At 44.3% G+C, this 24,402-nt stretch overlaps 1 protein-coding gene across 3 annotated transcripts in view; it reads right to left on the bottom strand.

Moving 5' to 3' along the window:
* Window positions 1-24,402, bottom strand: part of LOC135385640 (protein turtle-like) — a 78,398-nt gene that overhangs the window by 26,984 nt on the left and 27,012 nt on the right. For all 3 annotated transcript variants that reach the window (XM_064615086.1, XM_064615088.1, XM_064615087.1), the window contains exons 6-11: window positions 23,354-23,638; window positions 21,942-22,057; window positions 21,681-21,834; window positions 6,332-6,443; window positions 787-965; window positions 495-575 (exon numbers count right to left, since the gene is read on the bottom strand). In XM_064615086.1, the coding sequence (XP_064471156.1) occupies window positions 495-575; window positions 787-965; window positions 6,332-6,443; window positions 21,681-21,834; window positions 21,942-22,057; window positions 23,354-23,638 (927 nt within the window). The remainder of the gene's footprint in view (window positions 1-494; window positions 576-786; window positions 966-6,331; window positions 6,444-21,680; window positions 21,835-21,941; window positions 22,058-23,353; window positions 23,639-24,402) is intronic.

Below are 24,402 nucleotides of genomic sequence, written 5' to 3'. Positions count from 1 at the left end.
TACCACAACAATATAGACACATTACATAGCACAATAGGTCCGTTTCATATTTATGCTACAGAGGCAGAAGCAGTCACGAGTCACATGCAGGAACGTGGGTTATCCCGTGCACCCCACCTACTTAAACCTCAAACCTAAGATGATGATGTGCTGATGGCATGTCATGATTGGGGGCCTCGACGATGATCTGTATTTCAGGGAAATATCTTAAGCACATTTCGTGTCACATTAATGTATGCTTCAGCTGGACACATTTAGCATGAACTTTGAGGAACATGCTGTCCTCAACACTGGTCATGCGTTAAGTCGCTGCAAGAAGCTACTGAGGGCGCCACCAAAGAACTTCCCCAATGGTCGTGCAAGCGAGCCCGGAAAGTTTTGACTCTAAGTCCCTTCATTGCTTCCTTAAGATGCTTAACACTATGAAGCAAGGAGGCCATAAACACAACAATATTCGTTGGCATTGTAGCTGAAAACAAAAAGCAAAAAATTACCTGTTGGGGTTCTGTTCACCGTAGGTATGTAGGTTGAGCCATAGGCATCAGTAGGATATGCTCCCTCTAAATATGTCCACTCTGAAAGGGCAGAAAGCAATGGTTCACAATAATGGAATCGCAATTGCAAAAATTCAAAACAAACATGTAAAATCTAAGCAGTCCCCTAGAAATGTTGTGATGATGACTTTATTACACTTTTTTTTCAAGTTACAATCCCCAAAAAGAACAAATAATTTCATCACAGGTTCACTCAGGTTCACATGGCATTGAATCAGGGGTATGCACTCACTTGTGGTGTTGGCCCGAACTATCTCACTATACAGCCCATCTCCAAAAGCATTGCGCGAAAGCACTTGGAACTCATATTGTGACTCTGGCTGCAGATTGTGAATGGTGAGCGTTATTGCATTGTCCGGGTAAACTCGTATTGTACGCCATTCCGAATCTCCTTGTCCCACCAAGCGGTACCTGCACATTTGAAGGTTATACAACTGAGATGTTATGGGACAGTGGCAGAAAGAAGCGAATTCTTTTTTGGGAAGCATGACATTTTTCTTATAAGCATCCAAAATGAGTGAACAAATGAACAAAAACTACTGTTTCCGACAGCTACCAATGGAACGAGCTGTACCCACATGGCTGAATTCATTTGTGTGCATAAAATCATGGCTACGATCTAGGGCCAGGTATTGGATATCGGCAGTCCCCTCTCCTTTTGATATGTAGAGGACTTGGTAGGGAATGAGTGCTAGATATTGCTAGATACTTCTAGATATAGTGCTAGGAAAAAGTGATATAGTTCTACTCTTGTGGTCGCATAAAGTGTTGTAACATTGCAGAAAGATATAAAGACAGAGAAGTGAAAATAAAGAACAGGGAACAAACTAGAGTTTCCCATGTTGCTTATTATAAGAGGACAATAGTGCAGGAAGTCCACTGGGTTGTACAATTTCAGATTATAAACCATTCACATAAGATTCATTTTCTCAATTACTACAACTTTCACAATAATTAAGAGAGACAAATAAAATAGCACTGTGCTCCCGTGTCAAGCAAGCAATCCTAACTGATAACACAGCGAGGGAGGCAGGGTCAAGGTACAGAGGGAAAGTAGGTCAACTGATGACGATGAACATTCATGCTTTAAAAAAAAACCTGAGATCGAGCAGAAGAGACAAACACGAGAAAAATATTTGTCATAATCGTCTTTTGTTGTCAATCCTTCCTCCTTCTTCTAGTGAATCCTCTTCCATTATTAGGCTGAGTTGGAACCCATAGCAAACAAAACATTAAAAAGAAGGTGGTTCCTATCTCTGGAAGGAATAGCATTAAGTCATCCATTGCTGGCGAAAAAGACATCATAGAAGTAAAGAAAGAAGTAGGTACTGAGTGTCCTCCTAGCCCTTGTGGACAATGCACTGCACCACCACCTGGAGGGAGAACTGTTGTGTGTACAGACAGCATTGGGCGGTTACTTTACTTGCCATTAGATGCATTTACATTTTCCCTGTCTCCAGTTCTAACTGTGAAGATCATCATCATATCCTCACTAAATTTCTGCAAGCAGTTAGGCAAAGTATTGTCTGTGATGATGAAACAACCCACTCATTGTTATCAAAAACAAAGTTGTTGTTGGATTTTTCTTGTTTTTCTGTACAAATTAAGATTTTGGTTATTCATCTTGGAAACACTTGAAGTCGATAGAAGTTTTTGAATTTATTTTTAGTATAGTAAGTAATGTGAGAAGTAGGGTTCCGACTTTTCGGGGTTTTCTTTTTGCAAAAATCAGGGAATGTTTATCAGAGTTTTAAATTTCTAGACAATTTGGGGCTTTACGGAGTTTGCAAGTAATGGAGCAGCACACGGAATGGGTTGGTGGAGTTTCTTGAGGAAATAAGAAGCGAGCATTAAAAAACAAAGAAACATAGCTGAATATGTTGTTTGGAATCATGGTGCTCAGAAATTCTACAGGATGCTTTTCCACCGCTAACGTTGACAGTCACCGGGCAGAATGTACAAATCACTAGGTTTTCTCTGTCACTTGAAGACACCTCGAATTCAGAGTGTTCCCTGGCATGGTCCACCGGAAGCTTCTGTTTCCGTGGTATCATGTTTCTTGACGTGCCGAGAGCAACGTAAGTCATAAACTGTGCTGAACTTACAGTCGAAGAGAGTAACCTTATATTGGTGAGGGGAGTACCAGATAGAATGCAAGAACACATGTAGGCTGTACCCTTTGTCTATGTTACAGAGGGACCACGTGTTCGGTCATTGCCAATGACTCATTGGCCCTGCAATAGAGGCTATACGCATTGACCTATTTGCCGTGGTGAGCTGTACTCGGCTCTCTATAGTGCTCAGTTGGAATTCTCCTTGTGTGGGGCATTCTACACATTCACTTCTGAAATAGGAAACAGCCAGACCATGAAAGCCCTGGGCTGTTTAAGAAAATCCGAGTTTTTCGGATAAATCTGAAAAAAATACTGGGGAATGTTTAACGGAGTGTATTGAAAAAAAAAAGAAAACGAAAAGTCGTAACCCTAGTGATAAGTAACAAAACAGTAAATTAGATGTGCAGACACCCTTGAAGAACCACTACGGACAAAAAAATTATATTTTATTTTGTACTATGAGCGAACCTCATTCAAAGACTCAGCATGCAAATTGTAAAGGCCTCAGTGAACATTATGTGCTTCTACAAATTTTTGAAAGAACCCACAAAGCTTCATGATTTCGGACTCTCCAAGAGTAGGTGATGTGACCATGAGCTCTGGGGCCCTATTCCAATCCATGTTGGTAGCTCGAACGTGTCATTCGGGAGCAAGCGCACGTGGTATGTGATGCAACGTGATGCCAGCGACGAGAATTTAGTATTCCCTCTGCTCCAAAAGTGTCGCCCATAAGCAACGGTGTCGCTTGCGGGAACGACAGCCTCGATCCTGTAATTAAGCGGTGTGGGAGCTGTCAAGATGGCTGCAAGTTACTTCTCATGGCTATCAACACTGCCACGGTTGGCTCCGGTGTTTAGATTGCGCGACAACACGTTTTTATCAAATACTAAGACATCTTTGTGAAACTGCTTCACCGCAGAGGCTACACTTCCCTATCATCCATGTACAGATTATCAGTACAATACACAAAGGTCTGCCTAAAGCTTACATTTCTCCACTTGTTCTGGCAGCTCCTTTGCTGGAATTTAATATTGTGACTCATTCTGCCCACTCCTTTTGCCTGTCTAATAGTGTGTAGGAAGGCGACACATTAGGTGCGTTCTTTTTTAAAGAAAAGTGCTGCAGTACACGCGAGGTGTAGACACAGGTCTGAACCAGTTGCACTGATGCGGCAAAACCAGCTCCTAAAAAGAATGAGGAACTGCAGACGTTGTCGTCTGCTACAGAATGTTTTTTTGTGTGTGTTAGCATGGCTGTATTGTAGCCTTTTTTCTTCCGCCTTGTTTGTACTCACAATTCGTAAGCAGATACTGGGAGATTAACCTTCCTTATACGTCCTCTTTTAACAGTGCAAATGCTCACAATAATGCCCGAATAATTGTTTCCGTACATGCAATGTTCTGCTTTGGATGGACAGGTGATAAATCATGTACTAGTGATAGCCTTTCCACAATGTGCACCTATGTTGTTCATCCGGATGACGTCATTCTGGCTTTTGGAGACGATAGCAGTTTTGCGACACAGACGGAGGGGACGAAAGAGCCAAGTGACGAGCGTACGTATGTATAGTTTACTTCTGCGTTAACTGTGCGAACAAGGAGCATGACAGGTATTTAAAAAGAAGCACACATAAATTTTGCTCGATGTCGCAAGTAAATGCTCCCTATCTTGAATTATACACTCGCCGTTATCCGACAACAGCCGGCCACAAACAAAGCGCTCTCCGCCATCTTGTCGTCTACTCCTCTGCACCCTTGCGTTGCACGACCGGGATACGTTGTGCAAGAAAATTGAGAACTAGTGCGGAACTAGGTCAGCGCTTCCCCAAAAAAGGTTGGGCAGGTGCAGTGCGAGTGCATGACAAAAAGAATGCGAGAGTGTGCACTCTTTGCACTAGTTCAGGAGGTGCAGGTAAAAAGAACAACAGCTATTACAGTCGCCGACCGATTTTTCGGACTTCTAAAAGCCACAAAATCTATCCGAATTATCGAGCAGTCCGACTTTTCAGTCAATGACGCAAATCTCTCCCAAAATGATTTTTATTAAAGAAAACTCAAAGAGGCACCAAAAAAACTATTTCGACTAATGTCATGTTGTCACGGTAGACATTTCCGAGAGTATCGACGGCTGCAAGTATTGCTGCTGTTGAAGGAGTAGCAATAGCACTCACGTCATCGTCGTGGTCATCGTCGGAGCCTTCCGCTGGCAGGTCGAGGACTTGTGAAACGATTTGCCCATCAGTCATTTCGGCACAAAATTCTGCACATTCATCCACTTCGGCGTACGTTTCAAACGTTACATTTGCAGGTATTGTCATATCAGAGCTTCGAAGGTCCTCTACCAATGCCCGGCCGTTCGCCGACCCGTCATCGTTGGTGGCTATACAACTGTGCTCGTACTCCGTACTTGCGTACTGTCCTTGCAAAATCCGGCCTGACGAAAACGGTTCACTATAGTACTCCCTTTCACTGCTTCCCACGACTCGGCAAGAATATGAAGCGCGGCGACAAGTGTAACGTTATAGGTAGTTTTGTTTTCGTAGCACAGCACAACACTCGAGAGCAGGCGGGACCGGCAGAGAACCTTGAGATTTTTTATGATTCCTTGGTCTATGGGCTGCAGGACACTTGTTGTATTCGGAGGCAAGAACTCTAAACGTATCGCCTGGAGGTTCTGTACTGCGCCATGTGCTGCGCAGTTATCGATGAACATGATAACACTCCTCGTGCCGACATGCTCGAGTCTTCATCGCATTCGTCAGTATCCACGAAGTCGATCGAGACGATCGACTTCGTGGATAGAGGAAGACGTGAACCTCAGAACCACTTGAAGGCATGGACATCATTTTGTGGTTTCACTTCTTGTCCCCAACAATAGCTCGTTGATGGGTGCTTGTGGCGCGCGAGCATAACCTCATCAGTGGTGCACGTGCATAAACTCCGCCTCTGCGCGCACTAAGGCTCGCCGTCAGCAAAGGCGAAGGGAAAGGAAAAAAAAAACAACAAAACAAAACAACAAGACGAGGCGAATATGTACGAAAAATCGAACCACACCCGCGAAAAACGGTCCGAATTTTGAGACGTCAAAATACATTGGCTCAATAAGATGTCTGATAAAGCCACAACTTTTGTCCTAAATATTGGAAAGTCCAAATTTTTGGAGTCCGAAAAATCGGTCGCCGACTGTAGTTGTGCGTTGGCCAAGAAGCGCGAGACTTTTTCTTCGTCGGCAACGCGTCGTCGGCTGCTTTCAAAACAAGCGCCATTCCACGTTATATTCTCCTGCTTCTGCACAATTGGCATTTCGTTCCGTGACATTTTAACTCTGCAGCCAAGTAAAACGACAGTCAACGCACCTAGCGCACTATCGTTAAAGGTGACGTGGGAATACCAAAACTGGCAGGCATCGCTCCCGGTGGTCGTAATCGTTCCTTACCGATACTCCTCTATCAACACTGTCCGTGGTACTCGACAGTGGCTCGGAATAGGGCCCCAGGAGCCTCTCCTAGCAACAGCCCATGTCTCTGATATCGCCCCACGCTCGATTTTGGGAAAATACAGTGTGGGACGTGACAAATTCGGTAGGATTCTGAAGACACGACATTAGCCCATTATGGCACTTTAAGAATAAATACAACATGTAGGACAAAACAGCTCCACTTACCACAGGACATAAGTCTGAGCGTGGCCTCCATCATAACCAGGCAGCCATGAAACAGTGGCAGCAAATGCGCTAGTGTTTACTGACACATTTGTGGGAGCATGTGGTGTGGTGCCTGTCATGCGGAAGGTACAATTACAGAAGGTTAATTTTTCTCAACAAGAAAAGTGAGAAATGGAATTATGTATGTGAACCGCTTGCCATTCTGAACGTTACACTTGACATTTCAATAAATATATTTCTTTTCTTGTCACATGCATGCCTTAAACTTTGGTCATTTCAGTCCGAAGCTCTTCATAATGATGCATCTTTACAGCATGAACTGTGGTATATTTCGTGCTCCAAGTGGTACTTAAAAGAGCCCCATATACTGATTTTAACAATATTGAGATGAATCAATCACATGATGCAGTGTTCGTGGTACCCTTTACTAATGCAACATACATAGGGCCCTCAGTTTTCAGGTAAAACCCGCTAAAGCCCGTTTTTACCCCCCGATTTACATCAAAATAGTTCGTGTTTAACCCGATAAAACCCGTAAACCGGGTTTGCGAAAGTGCAAACCAAGGACTTGATCCACGTGCTTTGCTGGTGAAGTAAACAAAACACGTCGGGTTCGTAAACGCTTGCATGCAGGTCCGATTTCTAGCGTGAAAAATGTTCCTTTGGTAGGCGTCACCATTTGAAAGTTGGCTTCACCTAACACTTCCGTGTATCACGGTCAAGCCCACTTCTTCGATTGATTTATTTGTGTTACGGGAAAGCCATCTTTAACCTATGACATCATACACTTTGTTTAGTGATATATTAGGTTAGAATAGTGCGGCTGTGGCAGCTTGCCTCGCACTCCCAACTTCATTATCGGCCATGGTCCTATTAATCTAGCCTAACTTCACTAAACTAACCTAAGACATCATCAACTTGGTTAGTTTAGTGATAAGTTAGATTAACCGGGCCATGACAGAGTCCCTTGTCCCTCAAAATCCGTTTCAATCATGAGGTGAAGCCGCCTTGCAGAATGGCAACGCCAACCAAAGTAATACCTTGGTTTCGTACCAAAAATGCCCTGTGTTTTTCACACCCGAAGAAATGTAGTCTGCTACATGAAAGCTTGTGTCAATAAGTAAGTTGAAAACTTCAGTGTTGGATTTTTGTACTGCTAGTGCTTTCCGTGGACGTCGAGGAGACCCTTTCGTGTGCTGTTACCATAAACAAAATACAGAACTTGACTCCCCTCTTCGTATACGCTTGAGCTGTTGCCAAAAATAGTAAAGGAATCAGGAAAAATCACGCTAAACAGCGAAGAAACAGAGTTAAGCAACGCTCGGCGTTCCTTGAAGTGGGTTTGCCCGCAATACACGGAAGTGTTAGGTGAAGCCAACTTTCAAATCTTGTAGGGAGTAACTTGTATCAGCAAAGTACGCGTAGTAGTAGTAAAGAGGATGCAGCAACAGCCAACGATATACGAGGCATACCAACGCGAGCCCGAGCATGCTTTCAACGCTCATCGATGGATACAGTGGTTATACAGTGAATTATCTACCAGTCTCTTAATAAATATTCTTTCGCTTAATTTCAACACTCCACAGACTGACCACTGTGGCCTGACCACAGACTGACCACTGTGAGCGGTAGAGCGGTGGCGAAGCGCGATGACGCGACAGACGCAAAAGAAGGCGCGCTCCCCGAAAGCTTCTAAGGTGAGTGAATCCAATTTGCTCACCGAAACCATTGCGAAAGAACCCGAATTAGAGGATATGATTCAGTGTGACCAGTGTAGTCGATGGGTTTACATGGACGAGACAGGATTTGAGAGCTGCGAGGACGCAGATCTACCGCCGTCCTTCGAGTGTAAAATCTGCAAGAAGCTCGAGATATACAAAAAGCTAATCGATAGCCAACATGAGAAAATTGCTAAGATTGAGGAGACCAACCAGTCATTGTCAAGAAAGGTTGAACAGCTTACAGTAGCCTGCAGAGCGCATGCAGAAAATCTAAACATACTGGAGAGAGAAAACGAGGAACTGAAGAAAACGACACAATCGGAGAAAAACCCAACAAGACAGGAAATTCAAGCTCTCGAAGACAAAGTCACTGATATGAACGCTGAGAATACTGCGAAGATGGAAGTGATCGAATCCCTACTAAACCGAGTCCAGGTACTCGAGAAAGAAAATGGAGAGCTTCAGTTGTCAAAACAGACAGCAAATGGCGTCCCATCCCCCACAGCCACCATGGCGGACGAAATGGGTCAAGAAGAAGGGCTTAAAGGATCCCCCCTCGAAAACCCAAACGGAAACGAGGTCAATACAACCACAAAGCGAGTCCAGACGGGCACACTCCCCGGCGTGCCCACAAATGGAAGGGCCCCACCGAAAAGACGTGTAACACTTTTAGGGGACTCTAACCTAAATAGGGTGAAAAAACCATTGCTGAATGAAGTCCAAAGAGACAGTCGAGTAAGCGTACATGCATTGCCCGGAGCAAAAGCGGATCACATTCTTAACGAAATGGAGAAGCTGACCCAAACTGAGAACGAAGAAAACCTCGTTCTACTCATGGCGGGCCTCAATGATATATTGAACGGCGGGGAACCAAAGGACATCGTCTCCGGAATGACAACAAGAATGACCCGATGGCTCCAAGACCACCCCAATCATACGTTGGGGGTATGCTCGGTACCTTACACGAAGGAGAGAGGACACGAGATTCAAATCAAAATAAAAGAAGTAAACAAGGATATGCAAGCGGCATGCCACGCGACCCCTCGCATGCAGTTCATCAACAATTACCACATTTTGGGGAAAGCTGAAGCATCAGGGATGGTGGACATCCACCTGTCACCGGAAGGAAGCGAGATAGTAGCCCGACAACTCTCTGAGAGAATAACAGATTTTTTAGGGGAGGAGATGCAGTCCAGACGAAGGCCGAGGAGCCGCTACCCCCGGGAAGCATACTTCCCCCACCCCTTCGACGAATGGGAGTACCGCCAGCCACCTCCACCCAGCAGAACGAGGCGCCCCCGTCCATGGTACCCAGTGAGGAACAGCGGAGGTGTACAGTACCAGAACATGTGGTACTAACCGAGTCTAAAAGGAAGAGAAACCGGCGGAGATCGAGGAACAATGACTTGGGCATCGCAACACTAAACCTACAGGGGGGAAATCGACTAAAGTGGACGGAACTGCAAGAAAATGCTGAAAACGAAGACATACATATCTACACTGTAACGGAAACACACCTGAGAGACCAGGAGGAACCCCTCCTTACGGAAAAATGGAACTGGATTGGCTTGAACAGGCAGAAAACAGACAAAAAAGGCGGAGGAATAGGAATAATGTACGACAGAAGGAACGTGGAACTAATATCAAAGAAGATGTGCATCGAACACATGTGGGCGAAATTCAGAGTGTTCCGAAAATATGACGTCAACATAGGAGTGGTTTACATGGCAACAGGAAATGAGACCCCACAGTGGAACGAGAACATCCGTCAATGCATCATGCAAGATATCGGGGACATGAAACAGGAACAACCCGCGACCCCGGTTATGCTACTCGGAGACTTCAACTGCCATATTATGGAACTAGACGGAAAAGACCATAAGTCCCGGCACCTTCGCTGCATAGCCAAGAAACACGATCTGGTTATACTGAACCTACATGAAAAGTGCACTGGACGCGTGACATGGACCAGGGGAACACACCAGACATCTATTGACTATGCACTCGCTTGTCCCCTCTGGGAGCAACCTCCATTCAACATCAAGGGTATCAACATCGACGAGGAAAAGGAACATAGCTGTGACAGTGATCACAATCGCATTAAAGTAATAATAACAACCCCCCTGAAAAAGAACTACGGCGGCGATTTAAAGCGCAGGAAAAAAGCACGGTGGAAGACGGGAAACGAAGATAATATCCAGATATTTGCTACAAAGTTTGAAGAAGCCCTTACGGCAAGAGAAGAACAACCAGATTACGAGACCTTCCTTCAAGAAATGGAAAAGGCAGCGATTTCTTTTGTCGGCAAGTCAAGGGGTAGCATACGAAAGAGCAAGCGGAAGCCATGGTGCGACAAAGAAGTTACAGATGCAATAAGAGAGAGAAAAAGGTTGTGCCGTAAATGGAGAGAAGCAATAAAGAAAAAAGCGGACGACCAAGATGAAAAACGTGCGTATCAAAACCAACAGGCAGAAACCAAACGGCTGATAGGAAAAAAAATAGAGCAGTACTACAAAACGGTAGAAGAAAACATATGCTCAGCGGGAAGACGAAGCGGCCAAAATTTTTGGAAATACGTGAAGAACATCGACAACCGTAACGAAGCGCCGAACGTGGAAGTCAAATTGCACGACCGCCAAAGCGGGAAACTACTTCGAACCAAAAACGAGCTTGAGCAATATATGACTGACTTCTTCAAGGAACAACAAGAAGCTATCCACAAGAGGACGAGCCCACACGAAACAGGGGAACAGCCCCCAAATTACAACGATGACCGCGTGGAACCCATAGAGGAGCAGGAATTTGAAAGACACGTCAAGAAACTAATGAAAGGAAAAGCGACTGGTCCAGACGGAATCCCGAACGAATTCCTTAAAGCTCTCGGGCCGCATACCAAAACAGTCCTAAGAAAAATATTCAACAACATACTACAAACAAAGGAAATCCCCGAAAGTTGGAAGAAAAGCGTCGTCAGACTAATCCACAAGGGCCACGGGAAATCAATGGACGACCTAAACTCATACCGGCCAATCACATTGCAAAACAATACAGCAAAGCTCTTCGCCAGCATCATCAACGATCGCCTGAATAAAGCATACGAGCACTCCCTAAGTGAAGCCCAGAATGGCTTCCGCCGAAACAGGCGAGGAAGTGATAATTTATTCATCATCACTCAACTTATGGAACTCACGCAGAAGACAGGAAACGATTTATACCTAGCGTTCCTGGATCTTGAAAAAGCTTACGATGCTGTACCACACGGAACACTTTGGCAGAAACTACGGCACACTGGACTCCAAGAAGGAATGGTACAATTGATACGGAATTTGTATTCGGACTGCTACTGCACATACCAATTAGAAGAATATCAGTCAGGCGAAGTTAAGCAGATCGTAGGCCTAAAACAGGGATGCCCAATGTCACCGACGCTGTTTAACGTATTCCTTAACGAACTACTGCAAGAATTAGAATTGAGCGGCAAAGGAGTCACAATACATACCCACGATACGAAAGGCCTACAAACGACAACGCACCTCCCCGCCCTCGCTTTTGCCGACGATATCGTGCTCCTAGCGAGGACGTCACAAGATCTACAACAACTGTTGAACCTATGCACAAAGACGGCAGAGCTTAACGGAATGAAATTTAGCAAGGAGAAAACACAATGGATGAAGATAGGAAGGAACAGCGCCAGCAGCGAGACTTTTTCCCTTCAAAATTTCGTGATCACCCACACAAATGAATACAAATATCTAGGTGTACTCCTGCAAAACCAGCCAGACTACTTGGAAAAATACGAAAAATCAATTATTGCTAATACGAACAGGAAGAAAGGTCATATATGGCATCTTGCTCGACACTCCTATAACCCATACTCAGTTGGGAAACTCCTATGGAAAACTGTAGCTGTACCGGCTGCAACATATGCGAATGAAGCCCTCTGCTACAGCACAACTACCATAAAGGCGCTTGAACGGCAGCAAAGAGAAATTGGAAAGTGGATCCTCAGAGGAAACATGGCCACCGCCAACACAGCCATTGAGGGAGAGATAGGGTGGTCTAGATTCGAGTACCGAGATGCGCGGTCAAAGACTCGTTACCTAGGAAGACTCATCCATCTACCAGAAGGCAGGTATGCGAGACGACTCTTTGAACACGTAAGATACACTGGCATCAGAACAGAATGGGTAAAACGCATTGGCCGAATAGACTCCAAATATAGCAGAGGCACCCGCCGTCAGACGACGAAAAACTCAATTGAATGGAATCGGTGCATAAACAAAGAGATGAAGAAAATTGAAAATGAAGACTGGAACCAGCGCACTACAAAGAAACAAAGCCTAGCTCTCTACAACAGCTACAAAAGTACACCGGCCCCGTTCAACGCCTACAGAGGAGACCGCCAAAGCGGCTTATTATTCCAGGCCAGGACGGGCGCACTCCTGACAAGGCAAAGATTGGCCCAGCTATTCCGCCACAACGAGACAACGTGCATCCTGTGCGGCGAGGAAGAAGAAGACATCCGACATGTCTTATTTAGATGTCCAGCCACAATGGCCACCAGACCTGAGGGAGCAGACATCGCAACAGCGCTTGGCTTAACGACTCCACCAGACGACGGCAGTGCCAGTGACATCGTGGAGACCACAAGGCGACACCTGACGAACTGGGACAGACTAACAGCGAGTGCTCTTCGCGCAAAACCACACAACGGACCAACTTAGCGACTCTAAATCATTTGTATTTTTTTTTCTTCCTTTTATTTTAGTGCCGGTGGATCCTGACAGGGAAACTGCCCCGACTCAAAGGGGACAAGGCACAACCTAAACCTAAACCTAAACCTAAAGTTGTCTCGCGACGTATACTCCCAATTATTAATTAATTTCAACACATAAAAGTATCTTTTTTTTTTTCACCCGAAAATACATCACTTCTCAGTATATCACCCGATTTTACCCTGTTTGGCAGGTCCTGATTTTCAACCCGATATTTACCCCCCGATTTTCGACTATCCTTGACTTTGCTGACCAAGAGCGAGGGAGGCTCCGCCCCCAAATGGCGCGCCAATAGGAGGACTCGGGAGGCGGAGCGCTGCGGCCTCTGCTCTTGCCTAATAGATGGCGCATCGGTAGCGCTCGGATCGGGATATGTGAGCCGCTGTCGTCTGCTTCTTCCGGTAGAGCTACGACATTGAAGCCTCTGCTCTCGCGTAAGAGATGGCGCTACATTGGCGCTCGGTAAGGGCACGTGTGGTCGTCCCAACTTTGAGCCTCGACCTTGAGACTGGCCGGTAACCTAAATTCCGATGACGCGGCGATTGCAAACCATAGTGCGTAGTTTTGACGATTATGCTTCATGGATGTATTATTTTGGCCAGTTCGACGTTTATGAAAACGGAAAGAAATGAAATAAATCATTTAAAATAATTGTACTGTGTGCTTCTCTTTTTTTTCTTTTTGTAAGTAGTTACGCAAGTGTACTGCGTAGTTTTGACGATTATGCTTCATGGATGTGTCATTACATTACCAAATTTTTGGCCAGTTCGACGTTTCGCTCCGCTCTTCATTTAAAATAATTGTACTGTGTTTTTCTTTCTTTTTTTTTCTTTTTGTAAGTAGTTACGCAAGTGTACTGCGTAGTTTTGACGATTATGCTTCATGGATGTGTCATTACATTACCAAATTTTTGGCCAGTTCGACGTTTCGCTCCGCTCTTCATTTAAAATAATTGTACTGTGTTTTTCTTTCTTTTTTTTTCTTTTTGTAAGTAGTTACGCAAGTATACTGCGTAGTTTTGACGATTATGCTTCATGGATGTGCCATTACATTACCAAATTTTTGGCCAGTTCGACGTTTCGCTCCGCTCTTATGCGTGAATATTGTCTCAGCTCATGAAAAAGGAAAGAAACGTTGCTGCTTTTGTTCTACTCCTCACACTGAAATAAACCATTTAAAATAATTGTACTGTGTGCTTCTTTTTTTTTTTTCTTTTTGTAAGTAGTTACGCAAGTGTACTGCGTAGTTTTGACGATTATGCTTCATGGATGTGCCATTACATTACCAAATTTTTGGCCAGTTCGACGTTTCGCTCCGCTCTTATGCGTGAATATTGTCTCAGCTCATGAAAAAGGAAAGAAACGTTGCTGCTTTTGTTCTACTCCTCACACTGAAATAAACCATTTAAAATAATTGTACTGTGTGCTTCTTTTTTTTTTCTTTTTGTAAGTAGTTACGCAAGTGTACTGCGTAGTTTTGACGATTATGCTTCATGGATGTGCCATTACATTACCAAATTTTTGGCCAGTTCGACGTTTCGCTCCGCTCTTATGCGTGAATATTGTCTCAGCTCATGAAAAAGGAAAGAAACGTTGCTGCTTTTGTTCTACTCCTCACACTGAAATAAATCATTTAAAATAATTGTACTGTGTGCTTCTTTTTTTTTTCTTTTTGTAAGTAGTTACGCAAGTATACTGCGTAGTTTTGACGATTATGCTTCATGGATGTGCCATTACATTACCAAATTTTTGGCCAGTTCGACGTTTCGCTCCGCTCTTATGCGTGAATATTGTCTCAGCTCATGAAAAAGGAAAGAAACGTTGCTGCTTTTGTTCTACTCCTCACACTGAAATAAATCATTTAAAATAATTGTACTGTGTGCTTCTTTTTTTTTTCTTTTTGTAAGTAGTTACGCAAGTGTACTGCGTAGTTTTGACGATTATGCTTCATGGATGTGCCATTACATTACCAAATTTTTGGCCAGTTCGACGTTTCGCTCCGCTCTTATGCGTGAATATTGTCTCAGCTCATGAAAAAGGAAAGAAACGTTGCTGCTTTTGTTCTACTCCTCACACTGAAATAAATCATTTAAAATAATTGTACTGTGTGCTTCTTTTTTTTTTCTTTTTGTAAGTAGTTACGCAAGTATACTGCGTAGTTTTGACGATTATGCTTCATGGATGTGCCATTACATTACCAAATTTTTGGCCAGTTCGACGTTTCGCTCCGCTCTTATGCGTGAATATTGTCTCAGCTCATGAAAAAGGAAAGAAACGTTGCTGCTTTTGTTCTACTCCTCACACTGAAATAAATCATTTAAAATAATTGTACTGTGTGCTTCTTTTTTTTTTTCTTTTTGTAAGTAGTTACGCAAGTATACTGCGTAGTTTTGACGATTATGCTTCATGGATGTGCCATTACATTACCAAATTTTTGGCCAGTTCGACGTTTCGCTCCGCTCTTATGCGTGAATATTGTCTCAGCTCATGAAAAAGGAAAGAAACGTTGCTGCTTTTGTTCTACTCCTCACACTGAAATAAACCATTTAAAATAATTGTACTGTGTGCTTCTTTTTTTTTTCTTTTTGTAAGTAGTTACGCAAGTATACTGCGTAGTTTTGACGATTATGCTTCATGGATGTGCCATTACATTACCAAATTTTTGGCCAGTTCGACGTTTCGCTCCGCTCTTATGCGTGAATATTGTCTCAGCTCATGAAAAAGGAAAGAAACGTTGCTGCTTTTGTTCTACTCCTCACACTGAAATAAATCATTTAAAATAATTGTACTGTGTGTGCCTCTGTTTCTTTTTTGCTATTTATTTGCATTAACTGCTAAACCTGCGTAAGTTGTTACGGAAGTATGCAAAAAGTAAAGAAATGTTGCTGCTTGTTCTACTCCTCGTACAGAAATAAATAATTTGAAATAATTGTACTGTGTCTGTTTCTTTTTCTTCTTTCTTTTTTGTAAGTAGTTACGGAAGTACGCCAAGTTACCAACGCCTTTCTTTTTTCTTTTTCTTCCCTGTTGTCCGCGCACCGACATGTTGCACCGACATGCTGCGCACCGACATGCACCGAAATGTCCGTGCACCGTAATGTTCGTCGCCCGGTTGTAATGAAAATGCTGCTCTTGCCCTTCGGAGATAATGATTGAAGCGAAAAGAAACAAACCACAAAGAGTAGGTAGTTAAACGTCCGTTTATTGACTAGCAGCTTGGGCACATCCATGTCTTAATGTTGTTACTTGCTACTGTACAATGAAACTGGTGTTTTGCAGGGGGAAAGCCACACCGCCATGAGGGACGTTAAAACCCAGGGGTAGTGGGTGTTGGTATCCGAACCCGGGATGCAAAAGAATTATGGGCGTCGGCATTACCTGCACTGGGAAAGGTGCGGTGGCCAAACTTACAATGACGGGAACGTTGTTTGTATTGCTTAGAGTCGCCGTAACAGCTGGAGCCGCGCTTGACGCGTTCGGTCGCGAGTAAGGTGAGACCTGCTGCATCCGATGTCTTCGTGCAGTTTGTACCCGCCGAACTGCCTGCGCATTCGAACCTGGGCGTGCAGAAACCGTTACAGCTGTAGTCGCGGCGTTGGTCTGTGGCAGAGAAGGACCCGCACGCTCTGATGGTTGAAAAATAGGAATGATGTGAGATGCCGGCGGTCAGATTTGCTTACTGAACAATTGAACAAACAAATAGCGACGAAAATGAAAAACATACCTGTAGTACCGACGACGCCTGCCATGGAAGTTGGCACACGTGGTATGACAGCCGTAATAGTACGCCTGTGGCTAGGTACAGTACTGTGTCGTCGTTGAGAGCGTGCTGGATGATGGCCCAAGTTCTGGTTGCGAGAGACGGGACGTGTTTGGTATCGGAGCCCCTCTGTTCCCGAGAAGACGCGACTTTTTGCTGTACCAACACACTCCAAGAAGTTGATGAACGGGTCAAGTCCCATCCTCTGAACATGCCTCCGCCACAGCTGTTCGTCCAAATAGCGTTGAATGTCTTTCCTTTGAGGGCCTCCACGATGAAGCGACCGTTTAAGTACGCGCCAGGTGGACTCTATGGTCTGCGTATGAACCTCACGATTCGGTCCTGTAACGAACTCAACCCGGTGATTGACAACTTTGTGGGTGTAGTACTTCCGCCTCCCACGTCGTCTCCATTGCTCAGGGTTTTCACCTAGAGTTTCGAGGTTTCTGTAGCCACCCCAGCAGTCCGTGATTATGGTTGTCCCTCTCTTGATGTAGCGTCTGATAAGCGGTATAAGGGTGGCTTTGTCCCGCTTGTTGTTAGGACAAACTACAACCCTCAGCTTGCCTCCTTTGCGCTTGGCGTTTGGGTTGACTTCCCTTTCTACCATGCCCAGAACCCAATGACCTTTCCTGACACGACCTCTGTGGTACTTCCGCTTGCCGAAGAGACTTTCGTCGATTTCTACGATCTTTCCCCTTCCACCAATTTTACCTTCTGCTGCAATCTGTCTTTGAATGGCCACGGACACGACGGATCGGCACAAGGACAGCCAGCGAACGATCGTCCGATCCGCTATTTTTCTGGCAGTTCTCGAACACTCCAGGGTTAAATACTTGTACGTGTGCCGGTCATGAGCGAAGATATGCATCAGCTTCAGGGCGAGTCTCAGTGGAATCTTATACTTCCTGAACATGGAATCATGAAAGACAGATTCCTCCCAGTTGTGGCCGTGGTTCCTGCACCTCCATCTTGCCGTACCCGTAGCCGGGCTGAACAGCGTCGCAGGACGATTGCATAGTCTGCAACGCATGTCGCTACGCAGTGCACCTTGCTCCATGAGCCATCTGATGACCTCAGGTTGACCTAATGCAAATAAATTTGCAATTTCATAAAAATGCAATTTCATAAAAACCGGGAGGAATAGATGAGTATCACTCAACAATATCAGTGACCATTTTCACGACTTTTCATTTAAGAAATTATGAAACTGATTATCTTACTTTGGGCAGCGATATCCTGCAGCACGTCTGAGCTGATCTCCATGACAGTTAAGCAGCAACGAGACTCTTCGGATGAAACATGTTCCAAGACAAGAGTGACACTATATGCGGTCACGTACGGTCTTTATAGTGCATATCCAGACGGAGTCTTCGACCTCTTCGGGAGGACGCTTGAAAGAAAGCGTCCTCCCGAAGAGGTCGAAGACTCCGGCTGAGAAGACACCGGAGACATTCGGTTTCCTTGTGCACAATGGTCAATGTCGGCATGTAGTCCAGACAGTATACAAATGGGTGAAAGAAAAAGAGAGCAATGAAGGAAGGTTCCTAAACGGTCTTACCCCTTTAGGAACCTACTGTCTGGACTACATGCCCACATTTACCATTGTGCACAAAGAAACCAAGTACGAAGGGAGTCGTCGGCATACGAAGAACTAGGGCGTAAGTTAAAAAGAAAGAAGGAAAAAATATACCGTATTTTCCGGTGTATAACGCACGCGTAATACAGCAAAAAAAGTGCTCGGAAGAAGTCCTGCGCGTTATCTAACGGTGCGCGTAACACGCGGAAATATTTTCCTGCAGAGTTCCTTTTCAGGACGGTGCCGTACTAGCGTCTTCAAGGGTGTGCTGTGAGTTTCTCACAAATCTCTTACGGTCAGTTGACAAAACCGGCGAAAGGGCACTGGACTTCATAAACGGTTAAAAGTGTGTGAGATCTGGTTGAACTGAACTCACCAACAAAGAATATAAAACGCTGCTCAGTTTTGTAAACGCACTGGCCGCATTTGTTTTTGAATTGGGTTTTTCATGTTCTTGGACTTCGCGCATGGCATGATTGAGAAGTGGCGCGAAACGGAAAGCGGAGAGAAGACTGAAGTATACTATGACACCGACTCTGTTGCATCGGTGTGTTTCAAATAAAGCATATCCATCAATGATACACCGCCTTCTATTATTGTGCATGCTGGTGGCAGTAAACTTGTAGCAGCATTGCGGTGCGCGTCATGCACTCGTGCGCGTTATACATCGAACGTTTTCCAAATTCGGCCAATTGCAACCGGCAAGCATTGTTGCTTGAACGTATATTGTTGGAAACAAACTCAGAAAACAAAGTGTTTTCTTTTACTTTTTCCGGTTTCAACTCCGATGTCAACTGCGTATTTAGAGATCTTTGGCCGTGAGACATGGATCGAAGCGCTTTTTATTGCGTCTTGTCAGAGGATAATAAATATATGCGGTCATAAGAACATTTTTAAAATCGAACCTTGTACTGCTTCTTGAAGCTGCTTCTTCTCGGTAAAGTAACCGAAATATATTTAGGATTATAGACAAGACAAGAGTATGGACTTTGCGACAGGTCATTACCACATGGCTGTCGCGCGTAGTTACTTTTCCGGAAAATTTTAAAGTGCATACAGGGAAACACGCACACACACACATATATACAAAACAACACAAAGTTTAATCAGCGTATCTTAGTAACTCTTCGTCCCAGAATGGTGAGGACGCTATCGTTCGATAGTACGAAAAAGACCTTTCATGTGGCAATACCCAATATTGCAGATGTGCCTCGTTTCTTTCTAAGCGTTAGATCGTGCAGGGTAAACAAAATTTCAACATATGTATGACAACACTAATCTTATAAATACGACTTAATTTACACAAAAAATGGATGAAACAAAGTCCACTTGAATCAGAAGCAGACAAAAGGGGGGGGGGGGGGGGGGACCGCAGCAGCGGCTGGTTCCGAAAAAAATGATCCCGCGTCCGAAGAGAGGCTCGATAGCTAAATGGTACTTAATTAAGTATCTTTGCTTGAACTGATTTTACTTTAAGTACTGTCGGAAGAAAACGGGTTTGTGTCCCTTAACTCAGACAACAGTCAGTGCCACAGGCTGCTCTGCACCGGGTTCCGGAAAGAATGCACAAGCACTGGGCTTAGCCTATGGCCCCTGGTTGTAGAGGGCTGAAATAATGGTTCGGCGGGGTTCTATGCTTCCAAAAATACAGGAGCGGCATTGTGGATAGCTCATGAAACAGAACACCAGGGATGGGCAGTATTTAAACACTTTGTATTTAAAATATAAATACATGTATTTAAAATACGTATTTAAATACAGGCAAGAAAAATGTATTTATATTTAAATACCGTTTTAGGCGTATTTGTATTTAAAATACGCTTAAGTACACATATCTCATCCTCCCATATTTGTGGGCTTCTCTCGAGTTCCACATTGTAGCCTCCAGCGGTGAAGGGTGTCATGGTTAGAGGCTACAGGTCGCTCATCCCGTGTGTTCAGGGATTTCCGCCCGTCTAGAAAACAGCACAATGTGCGAATGAGGGCATCGCCACCCCCGTTGCTTAAGTCTTGGAAGCGAGAAGAGAAATTAGAACTCCAATTTGGGAAAGTCTGTATGATTGTCTGTGTGTTCTGAGAACACACAGACAACGTGACAAGATTAAGAAGCAATTCTCCAAGGCCCTGATACCTTCTGCATATCATGTCTCACGTTAGCGTGGGCGTAGGAATAAATTGTCCCGGGTTGCGGAAATGAAATGTTTGGGCGTACTTTTAGCAATGCGCTCAGGCAGTATCAGCCACGAGGAGGAGAGTGGAGTTAAACGTCTAACTTTACTTTCAAAGCTCGTGCAAACGCAGTTTCAGCACTTAATGCAAATAAATAGCAACAAAAAAAAAAAAAAAAAAAGCACACCATCAGATCGCTTTCTGGATGCGAAAAAGTGGATTAGGATGACGAATGTGTTTATGGGCGAGCGGATTACACAGAGTGAAACATCAACCCTCCAAGCGAACGAATAAAACAATCGATCAAACGACCGCTGCCGTCTCGATCAAACGGTGTTTGATCAAATGCCTTTCGACCAAATGTCCCGCGTTCGATCAAACGGCTTTCGACCAAACGACGTTCGATCAAATGTCCCGGAACCCTTACAAAAAGGAAACACACACACACAGCACAATTATTTTCTTCCGTAACTACTTACAAAAAGGGGAAGAAACAAGGAACACAGGGTATAATTATTTCAAAGGATTTAGTTCAGTTTGAGGAGTAGAACAAGCAGCAACATTTCTTTCCTTTTTACATACTTCGTAACTACTTACAAAAAGAAAGAAAAAGACACACAAACAGTACAATTACTTTAAATGATTTATTTAAGTGCGAGGTGTAGAACAAAAGCAGCAACATTTCTTTCCTTTTTCACGAGTTGAGGCAATGTTCACGCATAAGAGCAGAGCGAAACGTCGAACTGGCCAAAAGTTTGGTAATGTAATGACACATCCATGAAGCATAATCGTCAAAACTACGCAGTATACTTGCGTAACTACTTACGAAAAGGAAAAAAAAAAAACACACACAGTACAACTATTTTAAATGGTTTATTTCAGTGCGAGGAGTAGAACAAAAGCAGCAACATTTCTTTCCGTTTTCATAAACGTCGAACTGGCCAAAATAATACATCCATGAAGCATTATCGTCAAAACTACGCACTATGGTTTGCAATCGCCGCGTCATCGGAATTTAGGTTACCGGCCAGTCTCAAGGTCGAGGCTCAAAGTTGGGACGACCACACGTGCCCTTACCGAGCGCCAATGTAGCGCCATCTCTTACGCGAGAGCAGAGGCTTCAATGTCGTAGCTCTACCGGAAGAAGCAGACGACAGCGGCTCACATATCCCGATCCGAGCGCTACCGATGCGCCATCTATTAGGCAAGAGCAGAGGCCGCAGCGCTCCGCCTCCCGAGTCCTCCTATTGGCGCGCCATTTGGGGGCGGAGCCTCCCTCGCTCTTGGTCAGCAAAGTCAAGGATAGTCGTGTGATGTTACATTCCCCTGTTCAGAAGAGTACTTACTCTCAACCAGCAGCAGCGTGCTAGTTACCAGAGTTGCCACATCATTCTGCAGGACACATTCATAGCGGCCATGGTCTTCTTTCTGGAGGCTTTTAATAGTCAGCTTTCCCTTGTTAATGGAGTGGCGGTTCTTTGGCAGTTTCTTGGCGTCCACCTTAAAAAAGTTTCAGGATAAATTTACGTCCAGTTCTAACATGCAGACTTTCTAATGTCAGAGATTCCTGAAAAGCTATCGAACGCATTTTGTTCTTAAACTCTTACCCTCCTCCACGAGACAGTGGGGGGTGGATGCCCTTTGCCTTCGCAAGGCATGGTAACTTCAGTGTTTCGTGGCTGCTGGTACAGCTCTTTAGGCTTCACTGAAAACAGTGGTGGCTCTGAAATTGAGAATTGCCTATGTCATTGTGGGCCTGGGTGTCTCAGTAGAGAGATGGTAAATTTTTTTCGTAGTGGTACTGTGAAGCTCTAATGCTGTTGGAAGCTCTATGTGTTGTGTTTGGCCCTAGATGGAGCTCGCCTTGGCTCGTTTTCCTTAACGCTTAGGGTGGTTTAATTGGAGATGATTACACAGTGTAAAGTGCAATATGCCTAGAGCCTGAAGTTTTATGGTTTAACCCCACTCCCCCTCAAATTTGCACCCCGAATTGAAGGTTGCCTCTTTTGAGTGAAACCCGATTTTTACCCCGCAAATTGCCCTCACTGTGACGTCTGTAGGAATGCACACTAACTTGTTTGGTACCAAATGCAGTTACATCACTGTTTGTACCGAACCAGTACAGCTAGTTTGAGTAACTGAGCCCGATTTCTCCCCGAATTTAGCGTACTGGACACTTTTCCACCCAAATTCACATGAATTTAGAGAACATGTTCATGTACGTGATTTTTACCCCCCCCCCCCCTCCAATTTAGAATAAAATATTTCCCAGAAACTTCAGGCTCAAAATATACTATAATGAATGCAGTTTGTAGTGGATGCCATTAGTGGTGCCAAGAATTTAGCTGGGAGTCATTAAAGTTAATAAAGTACTAAGCTAAAAAGGTATATTTACCTTTTTTAATTGCATTAGCATGGCATACAGAACAGATGTAGATTTATATCATGCATCGCTGTGAAGACAGCCCAGCTGGATGTTGGTTTCCCCCTTATAGTAGTTTCTTTTTTTTTTTTTTAATTCCGTGTTAGCACAGCGAAGCAACTGTGGCTCTGGGCCGCATACAGACGGGAACAGATGGAGAGAAGCCAGCAGGAATGGGTGGGGGACAGGGGGGTTAGTATGCGTCCTGGGCCGACTTCAGGGGGAACTGTGCCGACATTCGTCTGGAAAGTCTTCGGAAACTCAAGGAAAACCTCAAACAGCACAGCCGGTGACAGGATTCGAACCGGTGTCACCTCCCAGTCTTGCTGTGAAAGCGATCATCCTAACCACTATGCCACGGGAGCTGGTAGTAGTTTATTAATGTAACACAATGTACCTCCTACTTTCTCGTAGTGTTGCTGGTGTACGCGTCTAATCACAGACTATTACAGCTTCAGTACCCAGCCATGAAAGCCTCTCTCACATTTTTCAGCATACCCCAAAATATAGGATTTTCCAACATACTTGTCTTCTACCTCTTCTTAATACATGGGAGGTAAAAATGTGGAGAAATACAATTGAATAATGAGGACATACCTCTGACTAGAACTTCCATGACTTGTGAGGATCCCCCCGTGCTATGAATGTTGAAGGGACTACAAAGATAGCGTCCCTGGTGCTCATACGACACCCTCTGGAAGAAGAGGGAACCATTGCTCAGGTTCACCACCCCATTCATAGAATTGGCATCAAATGGGCGGCTGTCCTTGAACCAGGTCACAAACTGGATTGGTGGATTGGCCTGGATATAACAGCGAACTATGCCGGAAAGGTTCAGCGGGAGGTACTGGAAGGCAGGTGTGAAGTTTACCCGTGCAGGATCTGAAAGAAATCAAAATGTATTAAAGGGACCATGAAGAGATTCTAGAAAAGTTTCTATCTATTTTCTATTTTTTCTATTTCTATTCTAAAAGAGTCTATTTGAGTTCTCGAGGATGACATTCATCTGAAGCATATGAAATTTCTCCCTGTTGCATTCTAAGTGGGAGCAGTTTACAAATAAAGATGTGGTGAGCCTGGCGTCACATGCTCATTCCAAGTCGTGACGGCCACCTGCTCCTGACGTCACCTTTAGTTTTCCCGTAGCGACAGTGGCGGTCAGGCTGCAGCAGTCGTCTTTTCTGGCTGTGGTTTTTAGTTTTATATATATCTCCATTATTCTAACCAATGTTCGGCTCATACCTTGCATAGTGAGCGCATTAGCAACCTGGAATGATTAATTAGCGACCTGAAAAATGCTCAAAGATGTTTTGAGGATCCATTCATGGTCCCTTTAACATCCAGGTCACGCAGGTCTGGTTTTGGATATTAGAGTTGCATTCCACTGCCAGTTAAGTGTAGAGGCTAGATGCAAGCTTTTGTTTAACAGAACTTGTATTTTTGGGCGAAAACAAGAAAACAAACCATATGTTCACATTCAGTTTCTCTTTTAAGGTGACAAGCATGGGTAGCTGAACACTTAAAGATCTCACGAGGACATGTGACCTATTTAAAAGTGATTAAGAACTGTTTTGAGATATCATAAAATGTAATCAGGAAACTTCAGTTGTGATCAATGGCATAGATGCTCGGCAAAACGAAAACGG

This window comes from Ornithodoros turicata, chromosome 2 (assembly GCF_037126465.1).
Source record: "Ornithodoros turicata isolate Travis chromosome 2, ASM3712646v1, whole genome shotgun sequence".
In the NCBI taxonomy this organism is placed as follows: Eukaryota; Metazoa; Arthropoda; class Arachnida; order Ixodida; family Argasidae; genus Ornithodoros; species Ornithodoros turicata.
Note: the sequence above shows the minus strand (reverse complement) of the source record. Positions and strands in the feature narration are given on the sequence as shown.